The sequence below is a fragment of the Pteropus vampyrus genome, unplaced genomic scaffold, assembly GCF_000151845.1.
Source record: "Pteropus vampyrus isolate Shadow unplaced genomic scaffold, Pvam_2.0 Scaffold331, whole genome shotgun sequence".
NCBI lineage: Eukaryota > Metazoa > Chordata > Mammalia > Chiroptera > Pteropodidae > Pteropus > Pteropus vampyrus.
The window spans coordinates 463,616-474,249 of NW_011889112.1; the positions used below are offsets into that span (position 1 = coordinate 463,616).

Here is a 10,634-nt window from a genome sequence, read left to right on the forward strand (position 1 = left end):
TGGTACATTTTGCATCCTTATATTTTCCTATCCCAAGGTCATAATACCCTGCTGTTATTTTCTATAGTTGTATTTTTCATATTCAGGTCTACAATACATCTTGAATTGATTTTCTTTTTTCTTTTGGTATGAGGTAGGCATCAAGATTCTTCTCTCCCCTCTCCCCACATATCTAGTCGACATGCTATTGATGTAGTACTAGTTATTAAAAAGAAGTTTCCTATTGCATTATAATGGCTCCTTTGTGCGGGGAAAAATGTGACTACATACCTGTTAGTCTGTTTCTGGCCTCTTTCGTTGTTAAAAACGAACGAGCCCAAAATTGTGTCACTTGTACTAAGCAAACCAAGCCTTAACACCTAATTGTAGTTACAACTTTCCCCAGGAATGTAGTCTTAACTGGTCAGTGTGGAATTTTCTAGTCAGCATCAATAAGGCAAACCTTTCTATCCCCCAAAGATGAGGTAATCTGCCACAAAGACCCCTTTCATCCCCCACAAATAGGTTACCTAAAGCTGAATTTTTTAATGACTTTCTTGTCTTGCTTTTAAAAACTTTTCCTTTTCTGTAGCCCTTTGGGGGGTCCTTTCTTTTCTTTTTTTAAAATTAATTAATTATTTTAATTTTTAACATTTTATTTTTTTTACTTTTTCCCCCTCTCCCCTGGAGCTCCTTTCCGAGCTAGGTAAGATGCTGCCCCATTCATTAATCACTTAAATCTAATCGGATCTTCACATTTACTCCATTTTTTGACACCATTTGATACTTTTATTTATCTTTGCGCTAATATGCTATTTTAATTAGTATGGCCTGCTAATAAGTCGTGATAACCGCAACCACACATTCTCCAACTTTGTTCCCTATTCCCACTCCAACAAGTGCACAGAACCCAAAACAAACCATGACTTCTCCAGTTTCCTTCCGGAAGATGGAAGAAAGACGCTTCAGATCTCGGAGCCTTGCGTATCCTACAGGCGCTTTGAGGGCAGCAGATCCGACACGCATGCGCAGGCTAAAGGCTGGGATTGGACGGAGCCGGGCGAAGGGCGTTCACATCATTTCCGAGGCGGGAGGGTGAAGTTGATTGACCATGGTCTCTGCGGCCACCAGGTAGGGGCTAGGGAGGGAGGAATCTCGGTGGCTAGGGGTGTGGGGTTCCGCCCAGAGCTTGAGGCATGTGGGCGTATCCCGAGTCCAGTGCATTCCTGGCGCGGGGAGAGAAGAGGGTGTAGAGGCGGAGCGGAGGCCGCGGACTTTGAGGTGCGCGCAGCGTCCCTGGGCCGGCTTCCGGCTGCCTGTGGCCCTAAAGGGAGACTCGGCCCGGGCCCTTACACTAGAATCTAGTCAGGCGTTTTCTCGCTGTGGGCATCCTGCACCTTCGTTGAGCTCTCAGAGTCTGGATTTGCGCTGCTGGAAACGCGTGTAGTGAGGTGACGGACCCGCCCACGTCTCGAAGAGGGCGAAAAGTGTGCTCCCAGCTCCACCCTGTTCATTCTGTACCAAAGGACGGCAGTCCCAAAGTGTGTGCGGGTGGCATCACCAAGGCTCAAGCACTGGAGGCTGGTTGCTGTTTAGCTCGGTGTTAGGATTAGCAAGAGAGATTGACGTTTTTCAGAAGGCAGGGGAGAGTGCTGACTCTTGAGCACCCACAGAAATGGCTATTTTAAATGCTTTATTCCTTCGATCCTTGCTCTGTCGCTTTCCTGCTGTGCAACTTTGGACAAATGTCTTAAATCTTACCTCCTGTGTCCGCAACTGTAACTTTGGAAACAGTACGCCCACTCATAAAGTTGTTGTGAAATGTAAATGATATTGTACATGGAAAGTAGTCAGCTAGTGTCTGGAACGTAGTAGTTAAATGGTATCTGTAGGGATTTTCGTTTTTGAGAAGTTACTTTTGAAGTAACTTCTAGGCTTCGAATACACATATGTTTAAATTAACATAATACTTGCTTCTCTTAGTGGAATTGCCAGAAAGTGCTTTTCACATCTTCCAAACTTGTATTGGGGGGAAATAAAGAGGAAGTCAGTTTCTAGAAAATTGGCAGATGGAAAAGGGATTCTTAGCTTGATGATACAGAGAATTAGCAAAAATGATCTAATTCTTCAGAGGGGCAGGGAGGTACTAACTTCTTTGAGTACCCACCAGAATGTCTGTTTTAGATATCTCTTGTACTCCTCACTACAACTGAGTAAAGTGGGTGGTATCACCATACATTTTCAGCAGAGTTATGGAAGCTGAGATTACCCCCTAGCAAATAAGAGGGGAAAACAGGCTTTTAGAACTAGGTGTCTGTGTAAAACCTACTTATTCTAGTACAGGAAGCTGACTTTGTAGAGGTTCTTGTTAAAGAAGTTATATTTAAAAGGTAATCTTCCATAATATAGCTTAACATACAGAGGTCCCCCTACTTTTCCCTAAGGTAATTATGCTTTTTATTTCTCTTAAAGCTTATAATGGGAGGGAATGACGATGGAAGAAAGGGTAGGGTTGTCACTGGGCCTTGGTCAGGAGTGACTAGTAAGACTGAGTGCTTCTTGCTGGGATTCCCAAAAGCAATGTGGTGGGGTTTACAGATTAATAGTTGATTGACGCTTACGTAGTCCTAACAGGGCTTGCTTTAAAGGAGGCATTATAAAAATGTGTTTTGCTAAATTAATCTTTTTTAGGAAAGAGAGGAACACATGATTTATTGCTTTGCAACATTTGGAACTTCTTTGGGATCATATATTTTATTCCAATACCTTGGCTAATGAAGTAAGTGGTGATTTCTTTTATTGTAGAAAACACAGACTCTGAAAAAAAACATTTGTGTTGTTGTTAGGGTCTTTGTTGTACTCTTTTTTCTGGGTTGTAGATTGATTAGGGATCTGGTAGAAACACTAGAACAATAATTGCCATATGCTTACATTTGGCATGTAGCCAATAAGGAAGTACTGTTTTAATTTCATTTTTATAGCTAAAGACATTGAGGCTTGGAGAAATTTGACAATATGTCCAAAGTTGAAAAGTCTTAGAGGACAGAAAGTTAAAGGGGGTGTATTGGGGCATGTAGAATGTACCAGGAAGTGGGAAGGAGGTTACCCTGGGATGATAGAAAACACTCGACTGAAGGGATTTTTTTTTTCTCATTAAGGCATGGAGTTTCCTACTGGGAGGGAAGGGCAGGTGTCTTAAAGGCAAAAGCCTGTTGTTTATCTGCATATCCTGGGCTAAGGTCAGCACAGGTGAATTGAGATCCTGTAAGTTTTGAAGCCGTCTGGAACCCTGCTACCCTGAAGTAATAGATTCCTGATGTGCTTTGCTTTAAAGAAAACAGGAGTTTGCAAGGCATATAAATACATGATCACTTCACATTCAAAAAGATTCTTGGCTTTATAAACAGATCTGTTTCAGGGTTCTTTAGATGATGTATTCCTATAGTATACTTAAAATATTTGTTTTATTCAGTAACTGTTTGCATAAAAGGAGCTCTGTTTATGTCTTAATCAAGAGCATGAGATGTGCCTTCCTTACCATATACACTCTTCTTTGTATCTATTCTTTAAGAATAATAACAGTTAATATTCATTGAGTGTTATGGTAAGCATTTTATTGGCTTATTCAATACTCACAATAATTTTGTAAAATAGAAACAATCATTTTCATTTATAGAAAAAATGAGCTCAGAGAGGATAAGAAATTTATCTAAAGGCACAGAGCTAGTAAGGGCAAAGCCAATTCCATGTCACTCGAAAAGCTACTTATCTATGTATTTCATTCATTCCTTCATTTAGCAGATATTTATTGAACACCTACTGTGTACTAACAGTGTGCTAGGTGTTGGGGATACATTGATGGCTAAAATATAAACAGCCCCTGGCCTCAAGTTGCTTATAAGTACAGCAAAGAAGATAGACAGTAAATAGAGAATCACAAACTAAATATTAATTACTTTTGTGGTACCTGCTATGGACAATAGTAGAGGGTGCTGTGAGAATCATTTGGCACAGGGAGGGAGTGAGTAGAGACAGGAAAGGCTTTCCTGAGGGAAAAATATTTAACTGAGACCTTAAGGACTAAGATGGAGTTAAATTGGGCAAAGAGAAGGGTGAAGAGCTACAAGGGAGATGGAAGGACAAGCATGAAACCTCAGGAATAGGAGGAGCTTGTATCTAGCATTACTGAAAGAAAGACCTGTGTAGCCCAAGGGTGGAGAATGTCACAAAGTCAGATTCAAAATATAGGTAAGGATCTTATCCTCAGGGCAATACTGTTCCCCAGTCTTGGTTTATTTGCTTCTTGGAACATATAATCAACTCCACAAACCATATCAGTTTTCCAGCTCTGTTTGGAGTCCAACCTCTTTCTTCAAACACGTGGTTAGACCTCTAGTTGCCCACAGGACGAGAATAGGGGATTGAGACTTAATCAGAATTGGTAATTTGACTGCAAAGATAATAGACATGTTGTACCAATATTGTTTTTCATCATATTTGTCTCTGGTGTGCAAAATGATTTAACAAATATTCTGTAGTCTCATTATGGTCCAACTCTCTGTTAACCATCTAGGATACAAACATGTATAAAGACACTCTTTCTACCATGCATCATTTAGTTAATAATTTATTTGCCTTCCACTTAAGAGACTATAATTGTTTTATCAATATTATTCTTCAAAATAAATTTATTTAGCATCTATTATGTGCTAAGCACTGTTCTAGGAATCTAGTGTCAGCAAATAGGCATGGGCTCTGTCCTTACGGAGCTTAAGCTCCCAGTTGGGGCTGGAGGACACAGAGGGAGGGTGAAAGTCAGGGAGGTGAAGTGGGAGAGGTAGGCGGGAGTCAGACCATGCAGACCTCATAGGTCATGCCAAGGATTTGGGGCTTATCCTAAAAATGGTAGGAAACCACTGAGTTTCAGTCAGGGGAGTAGCACCAGCAGATCTGTGTTTATAAAAATTCACTCTGGCTCCTCAGTGAAGGCAGAAGTTGATTAATTTGAAGGATATTTAGGAGGTAGAATCAATGGGGCTTAGTAATTAATAGGTTCACTCTGGGGTGAGAAGTGAGAGGGAGGTGTCTGGGCTAATTCTTGGTTTTCTGGCTTGTGCATCTGAGATAAGAAGCCCTAGAGGAAGAATGTGAGTTCGGTTTTGAATAAAATGTCTCCGAAGTAATACAATTAGAGGTGTCACAAAGGCAATGATATAGAAGGATCTAACACTCAGACAACAAGCATTGGCTAAGTCTCTATAAAGCTCTTGTCAGGGAGTAATATTTTCCCTGTTATTGAGGGAGCCATCAAGGCAAAAAGGTAACAGTGGAGTGGCCCAGTAGAAAGTGTAGAAAGTTCTCCACACTTATGTGGGGGAAAATATTAATAAAATCTTCTGCCAACCTAGAAAATCGTCTCTACAAATGTAGGAAAAAAAGAAAATAGTTCTATTATTGAATAAACATTAACCCAGACTGGGATGCATCATAGGTAATCTGCTAATGAGATTACAAAAACAAAAAGTAACCTGTTACATACTTAGTTTCAAGATTAATGGTAATTTGTCCTCTTGTAAGAAGACTTGACAGCACCATCTGCTATATATGTTTTCATAATGTACCTTAAATTCACCTGGTAATTGGGGTGACCATCTGTGCTAGTTAATTGCCTTTATCTAAAGGAAAAATAGAATATCTCTAATCCACATGAGCAAGTAGTCATGGTGTTAGGCTAACCTCCCAGGGTGACAGGGAGTTGGGGTGCTTTCTTGATATTTAAGTTGAAAAGAGATAGCTCCTAGGCCCTTCAGAAAAAAATTACTGGATTTTACCAATAGCTAGAGCTAGTTTATTTAGCATTTAAAAAGATTTGCTTACATACCAAAGGGACAGAAGAAGGAATTACAAATACTAGGTTTTTCAAAGAAATGCTCTAAGACAGGGAGAAAAAAAAAATCTCTTTTTCTCTTTGGTAATAGGGAAAATTCAAGTTTTAAAATTTACGTATAGTGCGGTAAAGTGTCGGACTGTAGCATGCCCAGCATAGGGATTATCCTGGAGATGATTTTTAAGTGAGTTCCACATAATCATGTATGGCTAGGAAGCCCTCAAGTGGTCAGATCTACCCCATAATTTTTTTGTGCATTGATTTAAAGAAAAATGTTACCAGTAGTTTCAGATCCTGCTGGTTTCCAGCCAAAACTCTCATCTCTGGTAGTTAACCCTTCCAGGACTTGTCTTGTTCTCCTGAATGATTGTCAATGATGTCATTTCTCACACCTTCCCATTTATACACAAGAGAACTTTCTTTGCTTGGTAATTTTGTGATTTAATGGAGAAACGAACTCTCCATTAACTTGTTTTGGAATGCCATAAGCATGGGGATGAGAATTGAGATTGAATGGCATGTAAATTTAGCTTGGAAGCTTTTTGTCACCCACCAAGATAAGAAGTTCAACAAATTCCTTTGGGTTCTGAGCTCTCTTTCCCATCTTCTTAAGTTCATGGTCACCTGAGACTTGGACACTAAACTGCTTAGTGGAGGGAGAGGTCTTGTTGATGGCAACTAAATTAGTTGAACATTGCTTACCAATAGTTTGAGCTTCCTTGCTGTTGTTAGCTCTTATTTAATTAAGTAAGGACATGTTTGTGGTAGGAACTCTTAAGTTTTTAAGGGAAATGTAAATTTTTTCAGGTTTATGTGAGTAGTACTTAGCTGTCGTTACATTGGAAATTAGTAAACTATTATTTCAAAATTCTCTGTGAGTATGGTATTAAAATCCAGACAGGCTTAAAATATTAGCTACTAAGTCAAGGAAATTGTACTGAGTTCCTGTTAAGCTGTTAGCTTTTTTACATTTAGTTCTTTCTGTTTGGGTGATTAGAACTGAGTTTAGGGATCTCTTCATCTCCTAGACAATATTAGAATCCTTCCTGTTTAAGGCTCCAACTAAGGATTATTATTATTTTTTTTACACGACCCCCGATTTGATGCATTTAAGAGTTAAGAATGTGGGCTTTAGAGTCGGAATATGTGGTTCAAATCTCTATTTTGCCATTCGCTAGCTATGTGACTTCAGATGCTTTTCTCATTTAGCAAATGGAAATAACTATCATACCTACCTCACGAGATTGCAGTGAAGGTAAAATGAGATCATAGCTATGACGTAGGCAATGTCTTGGCACATTGCAAATGCTAAAAAAGGTAGTAATTGTTATTAATATTTTTCTTTCCACAATAGCTATATATGGTAACAGGCTAAAAATTACTTTTTTTTAGTATGCTTTAGAATTTGTCATACTATCATTTCAATCAATTAATTGTCATATATGTTAGAAAGTAATGAAATAGGCAAAACATTAATTATATTAGAAATAAAAATTTACTTCTGGTTTGAAGAGTTGGCATATATAGTACTTTCTACTGCATTTAGAGGAACGAAGGATTGTCACATGAGATCTCATAGCATTCTGTAATATATATAAAGCACATTTCCTCTTTTCCTATCAGTTGCCAGGCCTTTACAGTGTGTGAGCTTTTTCTCTTATCTTAACCTGGAGATGTACAAATTATGACAGTCAAATAGTGGTTTTACATACCTGTGTGTACACCTCCCAAGGGCTCAATCCAGCAGCTTGCACAAAAGAGTTGTAGGTTTTGCTGGCTGCTGACTCTTTGGAATAGCAATGGGGGCCCTGAAGTCCCAGTTCCTGAAAACTGGGAGATAGGCATTTGTTCATAATTCATTCAACAGCATTTAATGAACATCCACTTTGTGCCCATCACAAACATGGAAACATGGAAATGAATCAAGTGGCTCTTCTTAGGCCACCAGAGACAGAGCACATGTAGATGGATCAAGTGCAACAAAGTATTCTAGGAGCTCTAGCAGGAGGCATTTGACAAATCTGGGCTTTCTCCTCTATCTTGTAGTAGAATATTGTACTACGCAGAAGCACCTCAATTAATGAAAAGGGGAATAAAAAAGAGGTCACTTCCTTGTTCATTGGTGGATAAGGAGACATAAGGAAATTTAAACTCGTTAATTTGGCCATCCATTAGAGCTAAGTACAGCAAGAAAGAAGACTGATTTATTCATTTTCTTCTTTTTACTCTTTCTGACATTACCTACCCTCTTTCTAGATAGATAACCCAGCAATTGTAGTGGTAATTGCTGTCATTTATCTGGACCATGTACAAGGCTTCTCAGCATATACATATGCTCATCTAATCCTTCCTGCAATTGTGTAAGGCAGATATTAGACATATTTTGCAGATGAAGAACCTGTTTGAAATATTAAGTAACTGTCCAAAGACATTCACCTAGTTAATATGATTATTGGTATTCAAACCAAGGTCTGCCTGGTTCCAAAGACAGTTTGCTATATCAATAAACAGTTGAAATTATCATTCATACCTCTGTTTTATATCTCAATAGAAAAATGGTAGCTGGCAACTTCATCTTAGTCAAAAAGCAAGACACTTAAATTTAAAGAGATATTACATAGTGGGGAAAAAAAATCACTGAATTGTAAGAAACAAAATTTGCTTCTGTATGGTTTTAGAAGGAAAGTGTAGTTAGACAATTGTAGCAACTGACACCAGACCAAGGGTAGCGGATAAAGAGAAGAAATGTGAATTCTTAAAACAGGAAGAAAGTTTTGCAGTGATTAGTATCTCCCCTCTCTCCCAAGTAGAAATTAAGAATAATTGATTTTTTCCTCTCCACATTTTAATTTAACTTGGCATGGATAAAATCTTACAAGGCATCTCTTGAAAGTCCCTAAATAATATGTGGTATTTGATAATTAAGACATTCAGATAGGAATATTTGAGAGGCATATTTCTAACTGATTAAGTTTGTGTTATTGTCAGAGTTTTAAATTTCTAGCAGTAGAAACAATTTTATTAAAAAGCCTTTGGGACAGGGAAAAAGACTTCTGGTATGGCAGATCGAGGAGGTTGGCAAATCTTAAGAACAACTATAAAATAGGACAAAATTGTCAAAAAACCATACCAGAGGTTTTGAAATTGACCAATGACATAGAACAAATTGAGAAGCATTTATTCATGAAAAAACACTGAACATTAGGGAAGACCATTTGAGACTCTGTAGTGTGCTTCTCTGGGGCTACTCCCATCCTATAACCTCCACTCATCCGAGTGCAGTAGATCAAGGAAGGGCAGGCTATGAACACAGGCAGTCTCAATGTTAGAGAGAGCCAACTATTTGGAACAGAGAAAACAAAACAAAACAAAAACCATGCCCAACAGCTTTGTCACTAAGAGTAGCAATTTTGGTGGCAAACTAGTGGTGAAAGCTGGCAGCTTTGCTAGTCTGAGATTGTGGCCCTAGTTGGGCAAGCAATGGACCAGTGGACTAACTAGAAATTTAACAGATATCCTGTAAATGACACAGCCACACACTGCTAAACTCCCACACATCCTTGGATGACTAAGTGCACATACAGAGGAGATTTGAGGGTCTGATGGAACATAAAAGCTGGCGAAGACTGGAAAATTGCCTGAACTCTGTGCTTCCTACGCCACACAGATTCATCTGCAAAAAGTGGAAGCTGTACTTATTTGAGGTGTTTGGGCACAAACTCAGATGCATAATTGGTTGATCTCTAAGAAATGCAGATATGGAGTCTATCTCTAGTAGGAATCCAAGCATAAAAATAAAAATAAGGAAAAGAGGAACTGAGCCAATACATCAGTGGCCACAAACTGTGGGTAAGACAAAATCCATAGATTTACTACTGGCAAGTTATTAAATAACTTTAAGAACCGAGCAACTATACCAGTCTGAAGAAGGGAAAATCAAAACCTGGAGTTGCTACAATGTAGTATCTAAAATGGCCAGTTTTCAACAACAACAACAAAAATATATAAAACATGAAGAAATAGGAAAGTGTGACTCGTTCTCCGTGGGGGAAAAGCAGTCAATAGAAGCTGTCTCTAAGTTGGCCCATATGTTAGACTTACCAGATTTCTAAACAGCCGTTAGAAATCTGACAAAGATTTCTAAACAGCCGTTATAAGAGTTCGAAGAACTAAAGGAAACCATAGTTAAAGAATTAAAGGAAAGTATGGTGACATCGATTCTATAAATAACATCAATAAAGAGATAGAGCAGCATATAAGAGAGAATCAAGTGGAAACTGGAGCTGAAAGTACAATTACTGAAGTGAAAAATCCTTTAGAGAGACTTAGCAGGTTTGAGGTAGCAGAAGAAAGGATTAGTAAACTTGAAAAAGATCAATAGAAATGAACCAATATGAAGAACAGAGAGAACAAAGGTTGAAGACAACAAAGCCTCAGAAATCTGTGGGACTATATCAAGTGTACTAACATTTGGGAGTCCTAGAAGAGCAGAGAGAGACTGAGGCAGAAAAAATATTTAAATAAATAATGTCCAAAAAGCTCCAAATTTGTTTTAAAAAAATTGTATTTCTTATTGCTGCTGTAATAACTTACCACAAATATAATAGCTTAAAATCCCACAAATTTATAATCTTACAATTCTGGAGGTCGGAAGTCTTAAAGTCAAGGTATCTGTATTCCTTCTGGAGGCTCTAGAGGCAAATCTGTTACCTTGCCTTTTCCAGCTTCTACAGGCCAACAACATTAATTGGCTCAGGGCCCCTTCCTC

The 10,634-nt window shown here is 38.6% G+C and overlaps 1 protein-coding gene across 7 annotated transcripts in view; it reads left to right on the top strand.

Annotated features, from left to right (window-relative positions):
• The first annotated feature begins 1,030 nt into the window (after window positions 1-1,030).
• Window positions 1,031-10,634, top strand: part of DHRS7B (dehydrogenase/reductase 7B) — a 56,522-nt gene continuing 46,918 nt past the window's right edge. Inside the window, exons 1-2 of one of the 7 annotated variants that reach the window (XM_011378124.2) lie at window positions 1,031-1,110; window positions 2,671-2,758. In XM_011378124.2, the coding sequence (XP_011376426.1) occupies window positions 2,754-2,758 (5 nt within the window). In that variant the 5' untranslated portion in view covers window positions 1,031-1,110; window positions 2,671-2,753. Of the gene's footprint in view, window positions 1,111-1,197; window positions 1,261-2,670; window positions 2,759-10,634 lie in introns of those variants that run through there. The other 6 variants (XM_011378125.2, XM_023522110.1, XM_011378130.2 and 3 more) reach the window with 6 other exon arrangements.